At 50.1% G+C, this 25,136-nt stretch overlaps 1 protein-coding gene across 6 annotated transcripts; it reads left to right on the top strand.

Annotated features, from left to right (window-relative positions):
* The first annotated feature begins 5,935 nt into the window (after window positions 1–5,935).
* IFFO1 (intermediate filament family orphan 1) lies at window positions 5,936–24,874 on the top strand. Of its 6 annotated transcripts, XR_016470343.1 has the most exons (10): window positions 5,936–6,720; window positions 10,350–10,410; window positions 10,493–10,588; window positions 10,717–10,857; window positions 11,749–11,933; window positions 12,797–12,917; window positions 13,496–13,591; window positions 13,768–13,898; window positions 14,126–14,322; window positions 21,995–24,874. XR_016470343.1 is itself a non-coding variant. In XM_031610234.2 (9 exons), exons 1-9 carry the CDS (start codon window positions 6,005–6,007, stop codon window positions 14,226–14,228), a joined length of 1,623 nt encoding a protein of 540 aa, XP_031466094.1. In that variant the 5' UTR covers window positions 5,936–6,004; the 3' UTR covers window positions 14,229–14,863. The 6 variants fall into 6 exon arrangements, 5 of the variants coding, with proteins under 5 accessions (XP_031466094.1, XP_031466093.1, XP_031466092.1 ...); XM_031610234.2 differs by lacking the exon at window positions 21,995–24,874 and having other exon boundaries at window positions 11,773–11,933; window positions 13,499–13,591; window positions 14,126–14,863; XM_031610233.2 differs by lacking the exon at window positions 21,995–24,874 and having other exon boundaries at window positions 11,773–11,933; window positions 14,126–14,863.
* The last annotated feature ends 262 nt before the right edge of the window (window positions 24,875–25,136 follow it).

Here is a 25,136-nt window from a genome sequence, read left to right as displayed (position 1 = left end):
CCTTGTCTTTTTCCCTTGAGTATTGAATACAGAATTTTGCCAATGTCCCCCTACTGCTTTGCAACTGAACCCCCTTCCACTCTCTTCTGATGTCCTGACATTTTCAGTGTTCGTTCTTACTGCTGTTGTCACTTTTTGTGAGTGTGTGATTGGGACCACAGCGTGGCTCAGGTTGGCATGGACCTCTGGATTCATCTGGTCCCACTCCTGTGTTCAAGCAGGGACGTGTCCAGGTGGGTTTTGAAGATCCCTAAAGAGGAGATGGCATAAACTCTCTGGGCAACCTTTTCTGATGCTCCGTTAATTGGCCTGCATTCATCTCCTGTTTCTTGGCCTTCCAGACTGCAGCTGCAGTTCCTGTTGGTCCAGGTGCTGTGCAGTCATACTTTTTGCTCACTCAGATGTGGTTACTTTTTCTTGTGACAAAGCAAGCAGTAATTTCTGTGGCAGCCCGGAACATGACCTGGTGTTCTTTGGTTCTGCTCCCCCGTGAATAAATATTTTTTCTAGAGACTATAAGTAAGCTTTCTAACAAGACTGCTCTCAAGTGTCCACTCGACCAGTATTTTGGTGTTGGCTATGTGCAGACTTGAGGTCTCACTCTTGTGTCTACACTTGTCTTGCTAGCTCACATCACAGGGGCTTTGCCTTGGTTTTTCTCCCCATGCTTTGAGTTTGTGGGAGAACTTGATGTACTATTAGCTTGATATACTACAAGTTTTAAGAAGGGATAGGGCAGGAGGGACTGGAGAGTTGCCATCTATGTTAGCAAGTGAATAGATTGTGAAGAGCTACCTACGAGAGGCACAATCAGATTGAGAGCTTGTGTGTTGAAATTAGGGACCAGACCAGTGAGGGACATCTGGAGTCAGGGTCTACTACAGGCTGCCTGATAAGGGGAACAGGCTGATGAGGCATTCTTGCTTTAGTTACAACAACCATTGCATCTGCAGGCTTTCATTCTGATGGGGGGATTCCCAGCAGACATTTGGGTGCTTGAAAAGAACATGGCAAGTTGTAGGCCTATCCAAGATAACGTCAGGTATTGGACAAACCAGCCAGAGACAGTATTACTGGACAGTATTACTGCAGAGGAAATCATTTAAAGAAATAAAGATCAGAGGTATTTTGGTCTGTAGTGCTCATACCCTGGTTGAGTTTGTGATCTTGTGGAATACTGGCCTGGCAAAGAGCAGTCAGGACTGGCTGGCCATGGAGTGGTGGCATTGGAGGACAAAGGAAATCAAGTGATTACATCTACCTGGACTTCTGTAACACCGCTGATATGGTCCCACACCACATCCTTATCTCGAAGTTGGAGATATGGATTTGAAGGATGGAGTATTCAGTGAGTAAGGAATTGGTTGGAACATCACAGCCAGAAGGTTGTGGTCAATGGCTCTACGTCCAGGTGGAGGTCAGTGACGAGTGGTGTTCCTCAGGGGTCTGTCTTGGGACTGGTGGTCTTCAACACCTTTGTCAATGACGTAAACAGTGGGATTGAGTGCACTCTCAGCAAGTTTGCTGAAGACACCAAGATGAGTGGTGCGGTTGACACAATCAAAGTGCTCAAAAAGTGAGCACTTAAGAACCTAATGAGGTTTAACAAAGCCAAGAGCAAGGTGTTGCACTCGGGTTAAGGCAATCCCAGATATGTATATAAACTGGGAGAAGAACTCATTGAGAACAGCCCCATGGAGAAGGACTGGGGGGGTCCTAGCAAAGGAAAAGCTTGAGGCGAGCCAGCAGTATGCACGTGCAACCTAGAAGGCCGATTGCATCCTGGGCTACATCAAAAGAGGGGTGGCTAGAAGGGAGAGGGAGATATTTGTCCCCCTTTGCTCTGCCCTTGTGAGGCCCCATCTGTAATACTGCATCCAGGCCTGGAACCCCCAGCACAAGAAAAACATTGGGCTTTTGGTGTGGGTCCAGAGGAGGCCACAGAGATTATCAAAGGCCTGCAGCACCCCTCCTATGAAGAAAGACTGAGATGCGCTTGTTCAGCCCAGAGAGATGCACCCAGGAGACCTCATTGCAGCCTTCCAGTGCTTAAAAGGAGCTTATAAGCAGGATGGAGACTGACTTACACTGTTTAATAGTGCTAGGACAAGGTAAAACAGTTTTTATTAAAAGAAGGAAGATTTATGTTAGTTGTTAGGGTGAAATTCTTTACTCAGAGGGTGGTGAGGTACTGGCACAGACAGCCCTGAGAAATTGTGGATGCCCCATCCTTGGAGGTATTCAAGGCCAGGGTAGATGCAGCCCTAGGCAGCCTGATTTTGGTGGGTGGCAACCCTGCCCATGGTAGGGGGTTCAAATTGTGGGTGATTTTCAAGGCCCATTTCAACCCAAGCCATTCTATGATTCTATAATTCCATTATCCTATTACAGTGTTTTGTGCATGGTGCTAAGGACAGCTGAACGCAGCAAGTTAAAGGAGCTAGGGATTGTTACCACATTCAGCAAGCAGTGAGGCTGAGCATGAACTTCAGAAATACACACACAAATGATAGATATGACCAACCGTGGAGAAATCAGCAGAAATAGGAAACAAGTGCTGTGGCAGGTGCTCAGGAAAATACAAAGAGCACTCAAAATGGAAATGGCAAATATGTCCCAATCCTGTTTTAACAGGCTTATCAAACCTTGAGCATGCTAGTGGACCTTGTATATGCACACTTTCTCTGGATCTCTGGTTGCTGGTCATCAGACCTGTGGTCTGCCAATATCTGGCCTTCAAGCCCTTGATCCTACTTACTGGTTATTCCAGCTTGAAGTTAGACTTTTTTTTTCAAACACACATGCTTGCAAAGGTAGCACAAATAGCTTACTATGGAGATAACCCGGCTGGTGGCAATAGGGCGCACTGCTCAGCTGGACAGGCATACTAAACATGCATTTCCTTGAGACTAGTCTCTGGTACTTATTCTGTTTCTCCATTTTCTCCTGTTTATTTCGCCCTGGTTTCTCGATACCCCTTTTTCCCCACATTTGATCCTTCCCATCAAAATTCCATAGCAAGTTTTGCTCCTTAACATCATGCAATAATTTTTACGAAGTGCAACAGTTCTCAAACATCCCATAATAAATTTTCTTCTAAAACCTCATGATCTTAGTTTTCTTATCAGTTATGAAGTTTCTGGCTGAAGCTTTTCAAGGATGCACTTGTGTGATTCCTGCAATGGTTCAGTCTGTCAGTGTCTTGGGAGTTCTGGTCTTTGTTGCAGCCTCTGTTATCTTCTGCTTTTAATTTATTACATCTCTGCTTCTTCTAGGGTTTGTTTTTTTTTTTTCTTGGACATTTTGTGCTGACTAGTTGTTAGCCAGATACCCTTACAGCTGGAAATTACTTTTCCCTGTGTTTCACAGCAAATTATGAAGCCACTGAATGCACCTGTCTCACTTCAAGCTTACATGGTGAAGTCTCTGGATTGTCTGACATACAGGACCCTAGGCTTTCCCAAGGACTTTCAGAAAAATTAATCAATGCTAGGCACTGATATGAAAAGAATTATTAGATTGCAAAGCAGAGAAAATTACCTCCTTGTATAAAATAATAGTTCTTCAGTTCTGCATTTCAAATTTCCTCTGTCAAGGGAGGGAAAAAAAAAAGAAAAAAAAATTGTTGAACTAAAATATGTTCAGAGGAGAACAAATACATCCAAAGCTATGGAATGGCTTCTGCAAGAGGGGCAGTGGGAGAGTGGGTCTTTTTAAGCTTGGAGAAGAGACTATGGGGAAATAAATGTTACAATAGTGCATAAAATTGTGTATCTGAATGTCTGAAAGCTGCTGGTAACACAACTTGCCAAAGCAAGAGCTGGGGCAAAGCAAAGCAAGAATTATAGAATCACAGACTTGTAGAATCATAGAATGGCTGGGGTTGGAAGGGACCTCACGATCATCAAGTTTGAACCACCCTGCCACAGTACTGAGAAACTGAACTGAGGGTTGGAAACAGAGCTGAGGTATAAAACAACTGTCATAAATTAAAAGCTGAGTGAGAGAAACTGGTGCAATGTGTCTTGGTATCTATTCCACTGTTACATGCAAATCTTACTGGGTGGCATTTAACAGCTTGAAGGGAAAAAAAAAAAACAAAGAGTAAGCAGTTCTGTAACACAGCTGACACATGCTGTGAAGTTATTTAGGCTATAAACAAGGCCAGACGTTGCAAAACAAACCTGGAAAATAGAAGAGGTGAGCTGGTGTGTGACCACCAGTGTGACAGGAGCAGCGTCATACTTGTTGTAAGATCTTAAATTAAGAGGAGATGCAGCACTGCTTACTGTGGCAAAATAAGGAAAACAGACTTCTGGGGAGGAGGCTGGGGACAACACTGAAGAAGTAATGGAAACAGAAGAGAATCTAACAGCAATACAGCAATATAGGCTGTCGCTGCTGGCAGTGATGTGTGCTGCAGAGCTGGGGATGGGCAGGCTACATCCAGAGGAAGGGACTGAAATACTGCATTGCACATTTCAGAAATATGGGTACAAAATTTAGGTCCTGGAGTACCAGATCTCATTGCATATAAGCATGCACTTGTCAGGGCCGAATCCAGAGGTATTTCAGTGCCTCCACATTTGCACCCAGATCTGGGCAGCTAACTCTGGGCAGCTGGCTTTGCTGATATGAATGGTGCCCGTAGCAGCACCCAACTTTGGGTGTGAATAGGAGCAATTAATTCTGGGAGTGGGCTACAGTGACATGTCCTGGAAGCAGCAAGACTTGGAGAGTTTATGCTGAATTGTTCCAGCAGAGCATGGTGCAAAGGAGAGTGTTGTGCTAGGGAAGGAGGACTGAGTTGTATGGGGTATTACAGATGCTGATGTTTACCTGTGCCTTGAAATAGCAGCCTTTAGGGAAGCCGTGGAGCCAATCTGAATAACTGAGTGATGGGTTTCATCTATGAAGTGCCTGTGTAGGAGCATGTATTAGCCACTAAAAGGCTCTGTGAGCTGGAAGAACGGGAGCATCTCAAACGGATAGTGAAAGTTAAAGCAAGGCAGGGCACATGACTTCAATATGTGACTATCCACCTGGGGAATCCACCTCCATTTGCCTATGATGGATTACAGCAGAGTGCTGATCTCTTTTTATCTTGCTGTCAGCAACTACAGACACAGTCACCCACCAGCACCTGAGTGAGCAACAGAAATTTGCACTGACTGTTTTTTGCCCGGGGTCAGAAAATGCAGTGGCCCTCTCGGCCTTAAAATCCACGGGTGTAAGAGAAACATCAGCACATCTGTCGATAAGTGCCTATTCCCACGTTGGTTCTAGCTGTAAGAGGAGCCCTGCACATGCAGGCAGTGGAGTCTGGCAGCAGAGATCGGTCCCGCGAAGAGAAGAATTGAAGGAACCTGATGGCAGGTGACGGGACGCAAGCGGCAGTCCCACCCTCGGTGCCTCTGGGAGAGACTGCCAGCTCGGCCTGGCTGTGCTAGCGCAACCGGCCATCCTCGGGGGTGCGAGGACCCCAAATCACAGAGCGTCGAGGCACTGAGCAGTGTGCGTTCCTCCCGCTGCTACTGGGGTAAGGGACCATCATCCAAGCCCTGACCTGGCGCTGGGGGAAGACTGCGGAAAACCTGAGGAGTGCTCAGACTGCGGGCAGAACTAATTCCGCTCGGTAAGGAACAAGGAGGTCACAAGACAGCGCGTTTCAGAGCCGGGACGCCTCCGCACGACTTCCCGTACCCTCGCGGGGCGGCAACTTCCCGCGGGCGAGCTGCTGCCGGGGCAGCGGGAGGCTCCAGCACGCCGCTTTAGGGGCAGCCCCGGGCGCCGCTGCCGGGCGGGGAGCCGCCTTCCCCGGGCCGGCTCGGAGGAGGGCACGCGGCAGCATCCGCCCGGCCCGGGGCCGCCCCGCTCCCGCCGCATCCCATCCGCAGCGGAAGCCGCGCCCCCGCCGCCGCGCCCGGCCCCCGCCGCCGCCGAGCCCCGATTGGCGCCGGCGGCCCCGGCTCCCCCCGCGCCCCGCGCCCGGCCCGCCGCAGCCATGAACCCGCTCTTCGGCCCCAACCTCTTCTTACTGCCGCAGGAGCAGCAGGGGCTGCCCGGCGCCGAGCCTCCCGCCCCGCGGCCCGCAGAGCCCTTCGCGGCGGAGCGCGGCCCCCCGCCGCCGCCGCCGCCGCCGGCCGCCGCCGGCCCCTTCCCCGCGCCGCCTGCCGCCATGGCCCTCCGCAACGACCTGGGTTCCAACATCAGCGTGCTGAAGACGCTGAACCTGCGGTTCCGCTGCTTCCTGGCGAAGGTCCACGAGCTGGAGCGGCGCAACCGGCAGCTGGAGAAGCAGCTGCAGCAGGCGCTGGAGGAGGGCGGCCGGGCCCGCGGCCCCCCGCGCCGCGACCAGGCGGTGCAGACCGGCCTGGTGGGGCCCATCCGCCCGCTGGGGCTGGCGCTGGCCGCCGGCCGCCCCGCCGCGCTCTGCGGGCCCGCCCGCCCGCTGGGCTCCCCGGGCTGCCACCCCGGCGCCCCCGCCCAGCCGCCGCCCTTCGCGGCCAACTCCCGCTTCATGCCCGGCACCATCTGGTCCTTCTCGCAGGCCCGCCGGCTGGGCCCGGGGCCGGAGACCACGCTGGTGCAGGGGCCGGGGGTCTCGTGGATCCACCCGGACGGGGTGGGCGTGCAGATCGACACCATCACCCCCGAGATCCGCGCCCTCTACAACGTGCTGGCCAAGGTGAAGCGGGAGCGCGACGAGTACAAGCGCAGGTGAGCGGGGGACGGGCCGCGGGCTCTGGATGGGAAGCGCTGGCAGCGGGACCTCGGGCCTCGTCTCGCAGCGCGGACCCCGAAAAGCGTGAGCGTGGAGAGGCAGCGTGCTCCCCAGAGAGCAGCCCTCTGCGTTTGGGTCTCAGGTTCGCACAGTCAGTGGTTGGGGTCGGGAGGGACTTCTGGCGAGCGTCTGGTCCAGTCCTGTGCTAGTCGGGCCATTGCTCGCCTTCTGCCTCTTGAGACCTCATGGGATGCTGACCTTGTGCTTTCTGGCTTCCCAGCCCGGCATGAGGACCAGGAGTGCTTTTCCAGGCTGGGGCTCAGAGTGTGAAGAAATAGCAGGATGCCGGGAGCCAGGGTTTTGAAAGAGAGGGAATCTGGAAGTGTTGGGGAAGGAGGAGCAGCTGGCAAGTGGGTGAGGAAGGTGAGGGTGCAGCGGTGAGAAAGTGGAATGGGTCTGGGCGCCAGGAGGTCTCTGGGTGCGTGCAGATGTGCTGAGGAGCTGGGGACATGCGGGGGTCTGGCTCCCCAGGCCCTCTCCTTCTTCCCTCACTTTCGCAACCCAGAAATCGCTGCCAGGGCTCTGCCACAGGTGGCAATGGGTACAGGAGCACCCTGTTCTTCAGGGTTCTGCACCACCATAGCTGCAGCACGGCACGCTCCTGGAGCAGGGCACAGTGCAGGCACGCTGATCTTGTGGCTGAGCATCCTCCGTGCCATGTCTGGAGTGCTCTGCTCCAGGCTGGCTGGTGAGGCTGTCTGAAGAGCAGCACACAGGATAGGACCAGTCAGCAGCTGGAGCAAGGCCTGGGGCAGTGTGGGTGGGTTGCTGGCTGCTCACCAGCTTGGGATGAGAGAGATCACTCTGTGATGTTGTAGGACACTTGTAAAGTACACTGTTAAATAGCCGAAGGAGCAAAATGTTGCACTTGAAGCATACTAGTGCCCTGTGCCTTAGAGCTGTGAGATCTGGTGCCAAAGTCAGGGCTTGGGACCCAATATGACACCTTGCATTTCTGGCTTGGTAAGGCTTTGTCTGGCTCCTGCTGCACAGCTGGTGCTCTGAAGCACCAAGTGAGGCATATGAGAAGGGAGTTGACATCTCATTTTTTTCCTAATTGCCGCTGCTTTTCTGTGCACCTAAGGGCTTTTCACTGAGCACGGGTTGGGTTCCTTCCGCAGAGCAGGCAGCTCTCCTTTCTCAGTGTTTTTAGGTCAGATAGCAGGGAGCTAGTGCCACGTCAGGGCAACCTGAACAGAGAGTGGGGCCACCTTTTGGGAGGGGAAGAGCAGAGAGCTCTGAAGAAGGATGGGAGACAGTAGTCAGATAGCCAGCTGGGATGCCAGCACCTCTTGGGTTTATGAGCATGTGAACTGGCGTCCCTGACTTCAGTCTGCTGGTGCTGCTGAAGCCTGGGCAGAAGAGAGTGGATTGTGGTGCATCCTGCTGGCTAGGGACAGGCGGTGAGGAAGGCCACGGGCCAATGTTACTGGAGGGGATCTATTTTTGGACAGTGTTACTAGGGGCAGGAGAAAGCAGACCCCACCCCCAGACCCCCTCCTACACCAGGTCCCAAATGGGGGATGGCGGAGCAGGATCCCATTTCCGTGCTGTACCCGCACCATGGGCCAGCACTGACGTCCCCCTTGCTGTGTGAGAGCAGAGGTGGCTCTTGCAAAGGAACTTGTCACGTCCCCAGCTTTGGTGACCTGAGGTTAGTGGGGGGTGGCTGGCTCTGCCTGCTGCTGGAATCCTCTCTGCCCTCTCCCTCTGGGCAGACTGGTGGCATGGGAGGAACAGGCATTCCTGTGGTGATGGGGTGGGGTGGCTGCAAGAGGGGGCCAAACGGCAAAGCTTTGGTCCAGGTGGCAGCAGCCTGACAGACTGCTGGCTTCTCCAGGCTGGGTGCAGTGATGCAGCCGGGTTATAATTAGGAGTGGTGCATTGCAGGATGGAGCAGGGAAACGGAGCCAGGCAGGAGATGAGCCTGAGAGAGTGAGATTTGTAAGGGATGGGTGTGCATATTTGTCTCTTGTGAATCCTTCTTACTTTTTGCCATTAAGTCAGCATGTATATGATCTCTACTGGTCTTTTATAGCATGAATTCTCCCAAAGCTTTGGCAGATTGGGCAGTACAGAGCCCAGAGGAAGGTGGCGACCAATAGAGCTAGTAAGCTCCATGCTGAAAAACGCTGACAATTTTTTCCATTGGTGGAATCTTCTCCCAAGGGACAGAGGCCTTTTTTGAGAGGTTCCCATATAAGGAAAATCCCACCTTTTAACTTTCTCCTTCCCTCTCTTTGTCTTTTTCTTCCCACAAAGGGATGCAGAACCCTTTTGCTTCCCCCTCTGAAGCTGTGGGATGAAACCCAGAACGATAAGACTGCATGCTTTCTCCTTGTCTGAATAAGGAGAAGCATTGCCAGCTATAAGAGCTTAAAAATGCCTAGTTCAGGACTCTCCAAATTGTGGCATCATCTTCATACCCTAAGATGACGAGAGTGAGGGCTTTTCAGGAGCTCTCTGGTTTCCTAGTCACTGGGATTTATTTTTCACGCTTGTAAGCAAGAGAAGTTTTGCATGTCCTTATACAACCTTAAAAGCTGGAGTCAGTGGTGCTTGCAAGTGTTAAGCAGAAACCAGGAATCCCAGCACAAGCAGGGCTCTTGTTGCTTTTCCAGATAAATTTTATTCTATCAGAGAAATTCTGCTTTTCCACGGCACGGCACGTGGTCCTGCAGTGTCCTGCACTGTGTGGGACAGTCATGGTTGCAGGGCACGTACCAGCCCATTTGCTGTCTGTGATCATCATTTAGCAAATGGCTGTGCAGCTGGTGGCCTCCCAGCCAAACAGGGGCTGGGCCAACACCACAGCATAACCAGAGGTGATGAGCTCATGGCTGAGAAATATGGTGTGGCCCACTGCGGGGTGACGTATTTGGACAGCAGATACACAAGCAGACTGGCATGGGCTTGGTGCAGAGCTGCATAGCCTAATGCAGCACCCACCATCCAGCCCATTCCATCTGTGGGCTAATGTACTGCAAGCTGGTATACAAAGGCATGATCTGTCATTCTTCCTTGGAGGACAAAACAATATTTTTCATTCTGACCTTCACATTGAAGTGTACAGCATGGCCATGTAACATGATACTAGATAGAGTTCCGTGCTTCTGGGCAACCTGAACTGCACAAATACAATGTAGATGGGTGCAGCTCCGCTCTATGCAGAGAAACCCAAAGCCCATTCCTACGTGTTGTGGCTGAACATAACCCAAGACCGAGGGGCTGTGGGTGGCCGAAGCAGCTGGTGGGCTGCAGGGCATGCAGAGCAGCTGCTGTGCAGGGCCTGTGTAGGTGTCCCCAGCTCCCCCTTCCACAAAGCAGGGAGCCATGGCTGGCCCCAAGCGAGGTTGGTGGGACTGCGTTTGTGACCTGGAGGGCTGATGGGTGTTTAGCAGTTGTGGCCAACTGGAAACAAATGGCAATATATTCCCAGGCATGTTCTGCCTTCCGCACTGCTGCCATCCTTGCTCCCTCTGGGGTCGCTGTGGGGTGAGCAGCTGCAGGTCTGTTCTCTAGCAGCCTGTGGCACAAGATCTGAGCAGTGCATTTCTCTCCCTAGGTGGGAAGAGGAGTACACAGTTCGTGTCCAGCTTCAGGACCGAGTCACTGAGCTGCAGGAGGTGAGCACTCCTGCCCCCTTGCCCTGCTCTCTGCTGCCCCTTGCTGGGGCTAATGTGTGCCGCTTCCTCTGCTCGGGAGCAGGAAGCCCAGGAGGCTGAAGCGTGCCAGGAGGAACTGGCCATGAAGGTGGAACAACTCAAGGCAGAGCTTGTTGTCTTCAAGGGACTGATGAGCAATGTGAGTCCACAGACCTGGGAGGCAGTTATTTTACCAAGGGAACATGGGGGCTTTGATGCCATGTACCTTGCCTAATCCTCCTCATTTATCCCCTTTCTGTGGTTCCATGCTTGTCACTGTGGGTTCAGAACATCACAGAGCTGGACACCAAAATCCAGGAGAAGGCCATGAAGGTGGACATGGACATCTGCCGGCGCATTGATATCACTGCCAAGCTATGTGACGTGGCACAGCAGCGGAACTGCGAGGACATGATCAAGATGTTTCAGGTGAGATGCACCCATCCCAGGCTCAGCAGCTAGCTCTGGGGAGGAGAGTTCCCAAAGGAGGTAGAAGAGGCAGCAACATAACCCCGCTAGGAGAGGCAGTTTATCACCTGCCCTGCACTCCTTGTGGTCCCTTGCTCTCTGTCTCCTCTTGAATGATGCGCTTTGGAAGCATCAGGTGAAAAGGCAGAGTGGAAAGCTCCAAGTGTTGCTTTGGGCATCACATCCCCTCAACCTCTTGCTGATGTGTAGTATTGGGCCCTGGGATGCCACAGTGGTAGGGCAGCAGCTGCAGGAGGGAGACAGGTGGCTCCAGTGTCTGTCTCTAACTCCATCTCTCTCCTTCCCCTTCCCCTCTCCATCATCTTCTCTGTCACTTTTCTCTGTCTCTGTCTCTTTCCTCTTTCTGAATGTTGCTGCATTTCTGTCTTTCTTTGTTTCCTACAGAAGCAACTGGTTAGTTTCATTCAGTTGAGAAACTGTACAAATTATAAACTTTCTATGAGGTTGGACTGTAAATATTGACATACTTCACTTTTTTTAGACTGTCTCTTTTTTCCTGTCTCTGTGTTTCCCTCTGTCTCTGGTCTGGGGTGGTGGGTGATTTGAGTTCTTCTGCAATAAAATCACATTGTTTTTTTCATCAGATTCATAGAGTCCATCTTTAGTTGCTTAGTTTTTAATTTTAGAAAACACTAAAACCATATTTTATCCATTGCACCATCTTTAACCTGATCATAATAAGCCCGTCTCTCTCTCTCTTGCTTTTCTTTCTTTCTTTCTTCCTTTCTTTCTTTCTCTCATTCCCCGTCCGTCTGTCCCCCGCCATTCCTTCTCCCTCCATCTCCTCTCAACTGCCTACTCCTGACCTCGGACCCGGCCTCGTTTCTGTAGTCTCTGCACTTGTCTCCCGTTAAGGTCCCAGCCTCGATGGGGCGGAAGCGGGAGCGGAAGCAGGTCAGCGATGAAGATACTTCACTGTCAGAGAGCGATGCCTCCAGAAAGCCTGATGAGGAAGAAGAGGACGAGACCACAGCCATGAGTATCAATGAGGAAATGCAGAGGATGCTGAACCAGCTGTGAGTGTGGCCTAGCCTCACTCCAGCTGACCCCTTGCAGCCCCACACCACCTCAAGCAGCACAACGCTGAGCCTCCAGTTCTGCCACACAAGGGAATGCGTGGCCAGGCTGGCTGCAGGCTGTGGCTTTGTGCTAATAGCTATAAAACAATGCCATATCTGTGGGCTGTGCTCCTGAGCAGGCCTTCTGATGGTGTGGGTCATTCTGGCTTTCTCCACACTGCCAGGCACCGGCCTTCTCTTGGTTGCCCTGGATGTGCAGCCTGGTGGATGAGGAGTAGGGGATGGGAGCAGTCTGCTGCTTTTCCTTTCTGGGCAGTGCTGAGGTGGCAGCTCCTTCAGGGCTGCTCTTTATGCCCTGTGCTCTGTGGCTACAATGAGGAGGGACTGACCAGGACCTGAGCCTTCCATGGCCATGGGAGGATGGTGCTTAAGTGCTGTCTGTAGCCCTGCCCTCTTGTCCCAACCTGCTTCCCACCCCATGGCCTCTGAAAGACAGCCAGGATGATGTATTTTTCCAGAGGGCTTGTTTCAGTTCCACTGTGCCCTCGCTTTCATGGTAATGCCCTTGTAGGTGGCTTGTGCCACTGAGAGCAGCGGTGAGCCATCTTCCCTCTGCCATGCTCCTCTTCTCACCACTGCTCCTGGATTTTGTGAGTCACTACCTCAATTTGGGGCTTTGACCATAAAGCTGGCCCCTTCCCCATCAGCTGTTGGTTTGGGGCGTGCCTGAGCTCACCCAAGAACAGACATCTGAGAGCTGTAGCCCTGCAAGGCAGGGCGAGGTCTTTGGCTGGGCTCTGCCTGTTCTCATGGCAAGAGTTTTTCTGCACTGTGCTGACATGCTGTCCCCTTTCCCCTAGGAGGGAATATGATTTTGAAGACGACTGTGACAGCCTCACATGGGAGGAAACGGAAGAGACACTGCTCCTCTGGGAGGATTTCTCTGGATACGCCATTGCAGCTGCAGAGGTGCAGGGGGAGGTAACAGTGGAGCCATGCTCTCTCTGGTTTCAGCCTGGGGCTTGCGCTTGATGTTTGAGGTGCTCAGTTCTGCTTGAGCCCTGGGAAGTATTCGTTTAGTGGCTGATCTTCAGAGGCCTTTCCTCCCTCATGGGCCCATTCTCATGCATTCCCCAGACCCAGCTGGCTCTTCTGGCCACACTGGCCTCTCATGGCCTTGCCCACTGCTGGGGCAGCAACTCTGTCCAAACTGAGGCCACAGAGTCTGGCCAAAGGCTCTGCTGTCTTCCCCTTTGGACCTCGTTGGTCCTCTGGGGATGTGTGCTTGAACGCAGTCTATGTGCAGGATATTAGTTGTTCTCTCTGAAGTTATTGGGTTTTGCTGGGATTTTTTGGGGGCTGTAGTGCTTACTGTCCAGTATGGTACATCTCTCTGCTTCGTGTTTGCAGGGCTGACTCATGTCTGTCACCTGGCCATACTGCTTGTGAGCTTTTTCCTCTTTATTCAGTGCTGCCAGTTCTCTCTCTGATTTGTCTCTCTTTTCTCTGGCTCCACATGTCGGATACCTCTCTGCTCTAAACATGCTGTCTGTTCTCAGCAGCAGGATGACAGCCTGGAGAAGGTGATCAAAGACACAGAGTCGTTGTTCAAGAGCCGTGAGAAAGAGTACCAGGAAACCATCGACCAAATAGAGGTGCAGGAAGGAGGAAGGCTGGGAAATGGGGGAGTGGGTTCCTGCAGGAGGGAGAAACCGACTGTTAATGTAGTTGTTTGGTTAGCAGTGGGATGGCAGCCTCAGATCTGGCTGTACCCCATGCTCCGCATTGCAGTGTGCTTTAGGCTCATCTCTACGTTGTTTTCCTTTGGCAGCTGGAGCTGGCCACGGCCAAGAATGATATGAACCGGCACCTGCATGAGTACATGGAGATGTGCAGCATGAAACGAGGTCTGGATGTGCAGATGGAGACTTGCCGGCGGCTCATCACCCAGTCTGGGGACAGGTGAGCTTGGAGAACCAGGACTCCTGTGTGCTGAGCAGGGCCTGGAGCCGGTGTGGTGGTAAGTGGGAGCTGAAGCAGTACTCCCTGTCTTGGTGTGGTCTGGGGAGGAGACAGATCACAGATCTCACAGGGCGGGTATTTTAGCTTCTCCTTCCCCCTGCCCACCAGATGTACTCAGTCCTTCCCCTCAGCAGTGCCGTGACTACTGCCTTTATTCTTTTCTACAGGAAGTCTCCTGCCTTCACCCCAGCCTCCACCAGCGAGTCAGCCCCCAATGAGGAGAGTGAGGAGTCGGATCGTGACCCCCCCAGCGATGCTTCCATCAGATAATGAGGGGAGGCCCTGTTCCCTCAGCCCCCCCACTCCTGGCTGAGAGGTGTCTGAGCTGCGGCTGGGAGAGACTGTCAGGGACGTGGAGCCGCTGGTAAACATTTGTTGCCCAGGCCCACCCCCACCTCGGGGCATCTGGCAGATCCCCTGCTACCAGGTGTCTTGCAAATGGCTAGGTAAACCTGTCTGGGCTGCTCACCTCCGGCCCCTTCTCTGTTCCTCTCCCCTGCTTTGGTTTAACCATGGTTCAGGCAGGATGGTCCCAAACTTGACACAGCAGTGTTCTCCAGGGGCTCTTCCTAAGTCCTTCAAACACACTTCCTCCAGACTCTGTCCTGGCATATCTGACCTGCCCCTGGCCCTCCTCGCGCCGTGCAGAAGCCGAACTCAAGCTGTACCTCCCTGCAAACTGGACCTGACCCTGGTGCCAACTGGACCGAGCCTGGGGTTCTTCCCATCCTTGCTGCTCCCCAGGCACTGGGGTGGCCCTGGAGCTGCGCCAGGCCCCACCACTCTCCCCTCCTTTGGAGCAGGGACCAAGTCCCGCTCACCATGCACTTTGCTTTGCTGCGCGTCAGCAGCACATTTGTTACGGAGACCAGGAATCATTAAACGGGACAGATGCCTTTTCTACAGCTCCTACAGGTGTGGGCTCTCACTGGGCTGCAGCAGGTGTTGGGCTATACTGCTGGAAGCAGGGCTCCATTGCCCATCCCCACACCAGGCCTGCTTCAGCGTGGCCTTCCTAGGGTGCTCCATCCCTCAGAAGGTGCTGGTGGTGAGATCCCTCTTCTGGCAGCTACAAGCCCTCAAAGGGCTGCATGTAATGCTGGTACTGCGTGGGCCAAGCTCTGGGCTAAAAATAAATGTGAACCCAATTGTTTTATCTGCACTGACACTACGGCACTTTCCTCCAATGTGTCTGCACCCCTTCACTGCAGGCCAGCATTCTCACTGCAGCTTTCTCCTGCTTTGCATTTTAAAATATCAAAAAAACCCAACTGCTCAAAAATGTAGGTTAACAGGCTGAGATTAGTTGATGAGGGAATGACTGAGCAGTGCTGAGATATTGGGACGATTTCAGTTCCTAGAGGAAACTAAACTGAACATGGTTTGTGCCTAGCAGACCTTCCTGTCTAAGAGCTTGGTTTCTGCCAGGTCAGTTTTTTGCCAAGGTGTCTGGAATGTCTCCTTACTCATTCTCAGTTCTGTATCCAACGTAGATATCACCACAGTATCCCTGCCCTACCATCTCTTGTAGCCTGTGTGGGCCTTGCCCTTCCCCGTTGTTACTGGGATCTTTGGGTCAAGTAGGATGGGAGAGGTGTCCTGCAGAGAGACTGTTTTGTAGGGCTGTCTGCAGACCAGCAGACACAGGCTGCTCAGCAAAGGGAGCTCCAGAGAAAAACACTTCTTGCAAAAGGTCCTAGAGGGAAGGTAAAAGTAGATCACAGTATAAGTTTTTTGGATCACTTGTAAGATTAGGTAAGGTAGGTAAAAATGGGGGCTGTGGGATGCAACAATTTACCTAGATTGGTTTGTGTAATTAACTGCTGCTATGCTAAGCAGAGCACCTGCACATCTGTGTGTTGTGATGCAGTGTCGGCATTTAAGCAGGATGAGGTCCTCTGCATGTGCTTGCAAGACACACTGCAGCACGTGTTGGTGTTTCAGTGTAGGTAAACTGGTTAGATACACCTTTCCTGGTTCTTTCTATTTCTTTTCCCTTTGAATTTTGCTTTCTAGAAGAACAAAAAACAGAGCAAATATTTTCGTCCGATATTTTTTTATTTTGAGTGATGTTGCCTCACACACAGTAGCTCAGGGATCACTTTCGTTCTTGCCTGAAGGCTCTTTTGGTTTATACAAATCCCCTTTCCTATATGTTTCCTTGCAGCATTTTCTGCCCTTTCTCTTATGTGGAGATCTCTGCCTGGCTGGAGAAATCTGTCTCTCCCCAGGCATAATCTATGGCATGCATATCTTGGCTTCTGTTCTGTCCGAGCTTAAGAAAATCACGGGACTGTAGAGTATGTATGCTGAAAGATTTCAAGCATGAAATACAGACAGACCAACATCTCTATCTCTAGAAGTAATTGTTCAGATGATCACCTGGTGCTGTCAGACACCTGTGTGCCAGGGCACGTGGGGATCCCAGTCCCACACTGTGGATCAGAATTCCTTTTGCTGTGAAGCTGAGATCTCATCTAAGTGTTTCTGCAAGGTGGTGAATTGTATTGGTAGTAATAGGCTCTGTTCTTCACCAGGATGAAAGCCCATGAGATCTTACTGGTGGCATGTGCAATGCTGATTCTTTGCCTCAGCTATTTCTCAGCATGGGAATGACAGCCCAAAGCCTCCAGTGGTAGCTGGACCATCTCCCCTGTATCAGCCTATCCCACAGTACTGACCCCACATATTTGATACTGGATATGAGGAGATGTGTCCTATTTATTAGAACTCTATTTATTTATTAGAATTCTAATTCTATTAACTCTACTCTGTGGGCTTTTCTCTGTTCTTTGAGGAATGTTTAGCCTGTTTTTCTTTGGCATGAGCTCTACTAGGAGCCATGGTGTCTAGGAGCTGTTCAGCACCATGTTGATTCTTGATGGCCCAACCTTATTCCTCTTCCAGGAAACTTTGCAGCAGCACTGGCTCAGGAAGCAGTATCAGAAGAAAATGTCTGGAGACCCAGATCTTGGCTGTCTGGTCTTCGTGAATGTCTGGAGTCATCTCCCAGGGGATGACCGCATGTCCTATTTACCCTCAGACTACAACTCATTCAAAACCTTTAGTCGGCCTTTCTTTCTCAAAGTCTTGGTTTCAGGGGCATCTTGTTAGTGGATGGGGAGGGGACCTTTTCCTATCCTGGAGCTGGCAGGTAAGTTGATGAAATGAATACTGGAGGAGCTGGTCAGCTGCTCTTTCCAACTGACCTGGGAACATGTTGCTGGTGAGCCTAGTCTGGTCCTACTGCACCACAGCAGACCTTGGAAAGCAAGGAACAAAGTCCTGTTGCAGCATCCATGCATTAATGTGAATGTTTATTGCCCAAGTGCAGTCCAAGCAGGATGTGTCTTGATGAATGAAGTCCCATGGCACAAGGTATCTGTCAGTCCCTCTGTCAGCATCTATCTCAGGACCCTACAGATGTGACCACTGTCTGGTCAGCTGTGTGACTGCCTGTTGAAGACTATCCTTTTTGGAGTCTCATCTCTGAACTTATGTTGAGGTCCTCCCCCTTCATGTAAGGGCTGGGACATATTCATTTGTCAGCATCCTGCCTCCATCAGGCACCAGGGGACACTGCCAGTCTTTGGGCTGGAGTGAGAGGCAGTTCTCTGCCTTGGCTGTTGTACTGTATGAGATCAGCCTCTTGGCAAGGGCCTTCAGCAGATAATGCCAGGCATTTTGCTGTAAGGCTGAAATGGATGTCCCATGCTGAAGGTGTTTCTGATTCTGTGGCATGCAGAGCAGCCTCTCTTCCCCCTTTCCTATTTTGCCTGAAAGGTGAATTCTTATCTCAAAGAATCCCGGCTGCCAAGGTGGGCCACTGAGAGGTCAGGGAGCATCACCCTCCTCGTGCCTCATCGCATGAATGCAGGATATTCTTAAAGGCTCTAGAAAAGGTTCAGTCACCCAACCCACCCAACCACCCAACCCAACCATTGCCTGGGTAATTTTTCCCAAGTTTTCTCCCTCCTTTTACTTGTTCCTGAGTCCCATCCATTTTAGATCAATCTCAGAACAGAAAGAATCCAATTTTGTCAGTTTGACTGCAGTCCCACACCTCCCCCCCAGCATCACTCTGAAGGCTCTTTGTTCCTGCCCCACACGAGCTTTGTGTGAGTTAGCTTTTTGCTACTTCAGAATTCCTTAGATGGACCTGAATGAGATGCTAACAACCATCACTAGAGCAGCTTGTGTGATTCCCTGGTAACCTCTTCAGTATTCTATTTATCTTGTTTCTAAGCCAGGAGGATGAGAGTGATGAAAGCTGTACAGAAGCTTACTCTTATTTCTAGATTCAAACCAGGAGACTGTCTTTCCTAAGCTTTATGCCTCTGCTACAAAAGCTTGAAGGCCAGTCTCTGCGTTTAGGTGGTTGTAGGTTATTTTCTAAGGAGAGATCTGTGAGCCAGCTCTGCAGAAGAGCAGAGAGTAAATGGCAGGCCACCTTTAAATTCCTGCTGAGTCAGCCCAGGTAGAGCTGGAATAAAAACTGAGACTCCTCCACCGGAGCACTAGCTGTGTGAGTAGCTTTGTGATTTCCAGCTACATGTTTGAGTCACCCTAAGAGCTGGCACAGGTGCTGCAGACTTGTGCTGAGGTCTTCTACATGAGGAGCTCCACTCCTATGTGAAGAGAGGTCAGAATAAATGTAGAAGACCGTGGGGAGCTGAAAGTGCATCTGTGTGATGCATGGATGGGCTCATGAAGCCAGCTGGCAAACCTATACTGGTGGGAATCAAAGTCAGCAAAAATGGTAAGGCAGCAAGGAGCGCTGAATGGGCTGGAGGCAGCTTTAGGGAGGTCCAGTCACCAATGAAAACCTGAAGTATGTATGAGACTATGAGAAATGTTTCAGATGTGAATTTTCTAAACTACTGACACATTTTGTCTCAGAATGATAATAAGGAGAAAACACTCTATGTCCTCTGGCAGAGGAGGTATAGATTTCATAGCTTGGAGAGCAGTCAGAAGAGCTGAGAGGATGCTAAGGTAACACTAGGAGAGGAGTCCGAGCAACCACTAAAAGTTGCAGTGACCAAAGTGAACCAATGTCACAGCAAATGAGAAGGAGGCAGCAGTTTCAGCTTATGCAAAAGACCGTACATCTGGGCAATGTGCAAAAGGAACTGGAAGCTCTCAGGACGGGAAGAAATGTGATTAACTGGCATTTCTGAAGTTCACCATTGCATTGTAGAAATCCCAGCTCACCAGTGTAAAGGAGAAACAGGGAAGTGTAAACATGAATTGGGGTTGCAAGCTGTGCTAAAAATCACGTTCCCTCTAGAGCTAATAGCAAAACAGTATGATCTGACACACATATTCGTTAGGCATCGAAGGGTCTTTTATTTAATCCTGAATCATGGAAGAAGACACAGTGATTTATTTCTTAAGTACCTCTGCTTCATGTGAAAAGGAAAATTATGTTGTCATGGGAGACTTTGGCTGGGATTACTGAGGAGTATGCTACGCCATGGGAGCCTCTCATTAAGTTACAGACAATGGCATGTCCAAGTAAGGCAAGGATTTTAGATGGCTTTTTGATAGATGAAGATTAAATTAGATTTGGTGGTTGCCTAAAGACAAGGGATTGACAAACAAATCAAGCCATTGCCCAGGACAAACATATTGTAATACAGAAGTGCATGATATTATATAGCCTTTTCTTAGGAATTCCCATAAGGGGAGTATTAGGAAAGTTATTTAAATAGGAGACCCTTGGAAAGATGAGAGTTTTTCCAGTTATCCAAAAAGCAGTGATTTAGTATGCATGAGAAGATAGCTTCCAGTAAGACATTCTCCTAAGTAACTGGCCATGTGATAGTAGTACATCATAGAAAAAAATACTATTAGAAGCAATTTCTAAAAGACCTTAATAAAAAATAAAATCAGCTTTGTAACAGCTGCAGTGGCTGTGTGTGAAGGAAGAGGAACACAGGGATGATGAAATAATGAAGATGCATAGAAAACAGTTATGTGAGTGGCTGATGATCTCAATAATAAATATTCATAGGTCGATCACTAATGAGATTAACAAGTTGTTCTAGCTACATCTAAAGGAAAATCAATCCTAGCAGTAATATGAGCCATTTACTTGACTGCGATTTAAAAAGAAAAAAAGTACTCATCAGCTGCCTCTGTTCTGTATTTGGAAAGAGCAGAATGTAGTCACAGGGGAATGATGAAGCACTTTCCGGGCCATTAGCAATTACAGAGGATCCTTGATGGGACTGTCTCAGAGGAACACTCTCCATTTCCAGGCATGGGTGTCCCGGAGTACTCTGCTACTGTGAGCAGGCCACAGCACCAGGGGATGCTTGGGGCAATGGAAGGAATGATCCTGGGAAAAAGCACAGCGTTCTAGCTGCCTTTTTTGCAAATGTCGTTGTACAGAGCACCCTGATCTTGTTGCTGATGGAAAAGTGCTGGCTGCTGAATCCACAGTTTGCTGATGTCAGTTAGGTGAATTGGGGAAAGGTGCTTTAAGAAAGACAGAGTGGACAGGTGAACAAATGACACAAATGATGAGTCTGCCAACCCATACATGGAAACCAGAGAGAAATCAGTGGGGAGGAGATGGAAAATCAGGAAAGGGAGAACAGTCTCTCTTTCATGCACAGACATGGGGGGACGAGGAGCTGACAGCCAAGTCTTTTAGCATTTTTTATAGGTAGGGATGATAGCCCAAGAGTCTAATAAAGAGTAAATGCCTGAATCAAAATGCTGAGATGTATTGAAATATAATTTCATAATTTATTTTTTTAAATCGAGTTAAAGCATCAGCTTTGTTTAAGCTACGCTATTAAGTCTACGAGCAAGAAATAATTGTGTGTGACCATATCTGGGACAACAGGTCCCAGTCTGGAAAGTCAGAGCAGTCTCGGTGAGTGCTCAGCCAGACACTGAAGCCAATGATATCTTTACAAATCTTTGTTTATGTGTGGCATTGGTGTCTTTTGTTCTTGTTTACATCAGATTTTGGAGCAGGGGGAGCAAAAAGTCCTAACTCTGATTCCTGGCTGAGGAAAAATGCTTTGAGAGTGAAAAGTTCAGTCTGTTTTGTTCCTCAGAGCAGGTGAAGGGAACTTATTGCTCACAAGGATGATGCAGATGGTCATTTAAGCAGGCTGAGAAAGGCATGTGGGGACTGTGAGGAGATGGGGAGGCTGGAGACCACATGCATTCAGTAAGACTTTTGAGTGTGCTCAGTGTCCAGCACCAGCACTCAGCCTGGTAATTAAAATCTGGAGACTGTGGAGTGCCTTTGGAGGGTTTGGCTTTTCCAAATCCAGTTGCTCTCCAACACGCAGCTTATTCTTATTGGCATCACATTGATGAATTCATCCAAGGGTGCAAACAGATCTCAGAGGCATGATTTCTTGCCATGGAAGCAGCACAGATCCTCGCCCACTGACTCATCGCCAACCAGGTGCTGACTGACTCTTTGTGCTGGCTTTCAGCTCTCTGTTACAGAGATCAAATCGATGGTTATTGTTGGTTTCTGAACTCCTTGGAAATCTTTCTAAAATCTACATCACATCTGTAAATTCCTACTCCTTGGTGTCGGGGCTGACGTGTGTGATGAATTACTAGCATCATTAACTCTTCATCTATTCTATGCCCAAGACCATCTGAGACTGACACATGGCACTGAGAGACTGCTGCTCCTCATGGCACTGACATGTCCACAAGTCCCAACATTCAGTCTGCAATGATGTCTTTGCCTCACCTCTGCTGGGAAAAAGTCTCCTATCTGGGAACACCCCTACTGCTGACAGAAGCATTGCTTTTACTTTTCTACTGTGGCCTTCTTCATCTGATACCACTCCGTCTGAGATGCATTTGAAAAAGATTTTAATAATACTTTTCTGTTGTCATATCCTGTCCTAAAAACCTGCCTTCTTAGGCTCTTTTAATTTGCTACTGTTTATGAATTCTTCTATTTTCATTTGACTACAGCTATTGCTTTTTGAAGGCTGTCTATTCAAGTCTTATGCAGTAAAGTATAACGCATTACTTATTGTTTCTTCTAGGAGATGTACTTATAATTGAAAATAATTTCCTCAAGAAGATGGCACTGCTATAATAAGATAATACACGGAGGTAAGTTAGCTGTCCTGCAGTAAGAGATTATATTCAGCTCACAGAGCAAGCAACAAACAATTTGTTTCTGTGGTATAGATGCAGAAAGACTGCCAAAATGTGGGCAGGTTGGTTCTGCCAAAATGTCTGCTTTTGTGAGTGGCCATGTGTGCAGTGCTGTTTGCATACTGTGACTTTGGGTTGTGAAGCTGTGCTTTGTGAAGGGCATCTGTTACAATGAGTTTGGAACACTGTCATTGGAGGTGTTTGTCTTGTACAAATGTCCAATACATGCCTCACAGTCTTTTCTCTCTGAGCCCTGTATCTTCCTTGCACACACCATTTGGAGTGATGTGCTCAGCAAATGGTTTACTTTACAAGCAGACAGTATGTGTGGGTCTCCAACACTTTTTTACTGTGCTTGTGTAGTGGCTGTTTTGTTCCATTTTGGTGTGATGTTCCAGTAGCATTAGTTAGTTTGAATGTCTGCTCAAGACGGTTTTCACTACATAATGTTCTGCTTAAGGCTAAAGAAGTTTCATGCTGACATCTTGAGAAGGTCTGAGAACAACCCCAGCCATTTCTTAGGAGGCAATGCATGTACGGTAAGGTGTGCAAATGCCGATGAGATTCTCTTGAAATTTGAAACTGCCAAAACAAAGCAGTGCTTTTTCTCTAAAAGCACTGCTAATTACCATAACACAGCTTCACTCTGAATGTTCTCTGCCTTCAAAAAGACAAAAAGGTGCAGCTGAGCACCCCTTGGACGTAGTTGGCTGCCACTGTGAGGTACGGCCCTTGTGCTGTGCCAGCACAACCTCAAGCAGCACTGAGTGCTGCCTTGGGTGCTCATAGAGTGGCATGGGATCTGGCTGACTGCAGCTGCTCTCGCAGCTGGTTTGGCCTGGCAGGACAGCACCATTGCTTCCAGCTCCTCTGCTGGGCAGAGCCTCCTTATGCCAGCCCGAGGGTCTGCCCCTCCAGTGATCTTTTCCGCAAGTGTTCCTTCAAAATGTGCAAAGAGCAAACACAGAACTTCTCTGCTGAGTCGAGAACTGCTAGAGGGAGAAGAGTCAGCTGCAACAGCAGCACTCCCCTCTTTATCCCAGTGGCAAGCTTTCAAAATGACAGAATATATTTTTATTATTGTTAGATCAATTTTTAGAACAGGACTGCAGCTCCTGGACAGGGTGGCACAGCGGTGGCACAGCGGTGGCACAGCTCTCCTGCCCGTCTCCTTGCTGTGGTGCCATCTGCAGGCGCAGCCACTGGCTGCATACTCGTCGGGACCCACGGGAAGGTGCTCGGGGCTGATGGAGAGAGGGAGGGCACCGAGCCGCCAGCGGGCTGCGCAGCTTGTTTGGCCGAGCACTGTCTCACTGCTTCCATACCTGGGCTACCGCGCTGTAATTTCTGCGCCTCCCCGCTTGTTCTGCCTCGCTGCCCGTATCCTTCTTACAGGAACATCCAGCAAGAGTGTGAACGGGTTGGAACAGTGTTTTAATGAAAGCAGAATGAACCGTTATGGCCAGAACGTTCACAGCAATTGTTTCTCAGAACAACGGGTACTCTGCCTCCACTCCCTGCCCCCCAGCTTGTATAAATTTGCCCCCCCCCCCCACTCCCACAGCAATTTGATAGGGCTTTGCTGATGAACAGCGTGAGTTCACTGCATTTTTCAGGCAGCTGTAGACTGCTCGGGAAACATAAGTCTTCTTAGATGAAAAAGGTGATTCTTTTGAATGTTCCTGCTTGGAGGCATCTGGTGTTTCTGCAGCCTCTCAGCACTTCCCTATCATCGCACAAGGATCTCGCTGGCATGCACACAACTATGCAGGCAGCAGCACACAGGACAGCCATTCAAAGCACCAAGCACAGCAATTACAGCCAGGATGGAACCCACACAGGGCGCTTTGTTAGCCGGGCAGGGCTGTAGGCTGCCTGCTGCACAGCAGCATCCCACCTGCTCAGCAGGGCTGCCCCTGGCCAGCCCCAGAACAGCTGAAAGCTGAAGAGCAGCTGCAGTTGCACTCCAGAATTACCTAAAGCTCCTATCAGGACATTTAGAGGGCAAGCCAGGTATTGAGGCCATCCAAGAGCTAATGAGCTGTTCGTACTGTAAGTCCAGAGACAGGTTATGCAACCTATTTCCTCTAAGGAAAGCAACTCTGAGTCATCTCCCTCTAGCGCAGTGAACGTCTGGTTTTCACACAGCTCCTGTCAGAGATAAGCAGCTCCAGGAGACTGTCCCATGTTTCTCACATCTCAGCCATGGGACAGCCTCCAGCCTCAGTCCTTGCCGCAGGTCAGACTGTAAAAGCAGCCGTCTCCAGTAAGCAGCTGCAACCTGCCTCCTGCAGAGAGCAACGCAGCATCTCTGATGCAGCTTTCAGCCTCAGTAGTGATGAAAAAAAAAAAAGGAAGGGCCCCAGAGTTTTGGTGGTAGTGAACTGCTTATCTACCCTACCACTCACTAGCCAAGGTAGGCTCCAGCCGTGCAGCATTCAGTGCTTGCAGGGTATGGTAACACAGCTGGCAGAGGGCTGATACTTGCAGAGATTTGCTGTTCAGGAGCCTGACTACAGCTGCCAGTCCTGCAGTCAGGGCTGTGCTTATTTCTAGCCCCCCACCACAGAACACAAGGCCTGAGCAGCCATTTCTTCCAGGATGATTTATTTTCAGCTGTGTAGTTGAACAGTTCTCTCTGTAGTATCCCTAATAAGGAAGGAGAAATAAATAAAAAAAAATCCTAGGGTTTGTGCCATTTTGCCAAGTCAAAATGCAAAATCACTCCTCAGCACTTCATTCTGCACACACCCATCAGACAAGAAAATCCAGAGCTGGAAGGTGGAAGAAGAACTGCTGCTTTCCATTCCATCACCCAGCAGTCTTCCAGTCACAGCCCTCCACACCTTTTGGCTCAAGGGTAGGAGTCCCTCCCTTGCCAGCAGGCATACCGAGCTCCATGCATAGCAGCTTTGCACTCAGTGAAGCAGGGCACTGGCTATTTTTTCATATCAATCATAGATCCCAGACAGCTCCATGCTTCTGCACAACCAGAGTTGTCCAAACACCAGCACTTGATGCCAGGTC

This window comes from Phasianus colchicus, chromosome 1, assembly GCF_987193195.1.
Source record: "Phasianus colchicus chromosome 1, bPhaCol1.hap1.1, whole genome shotgun sequence".
Classification (NCBI taxonomy): Eukaryota; Metazoa; Chordata; class Aves; order Galliformes; family Phasianidae; genus Phasianus; species Phasianus colchicus.
Note: the sequence above shows the minus strand (reverse complement) of the source record. Positions and strands in the feature narration are given on the sequence as shown.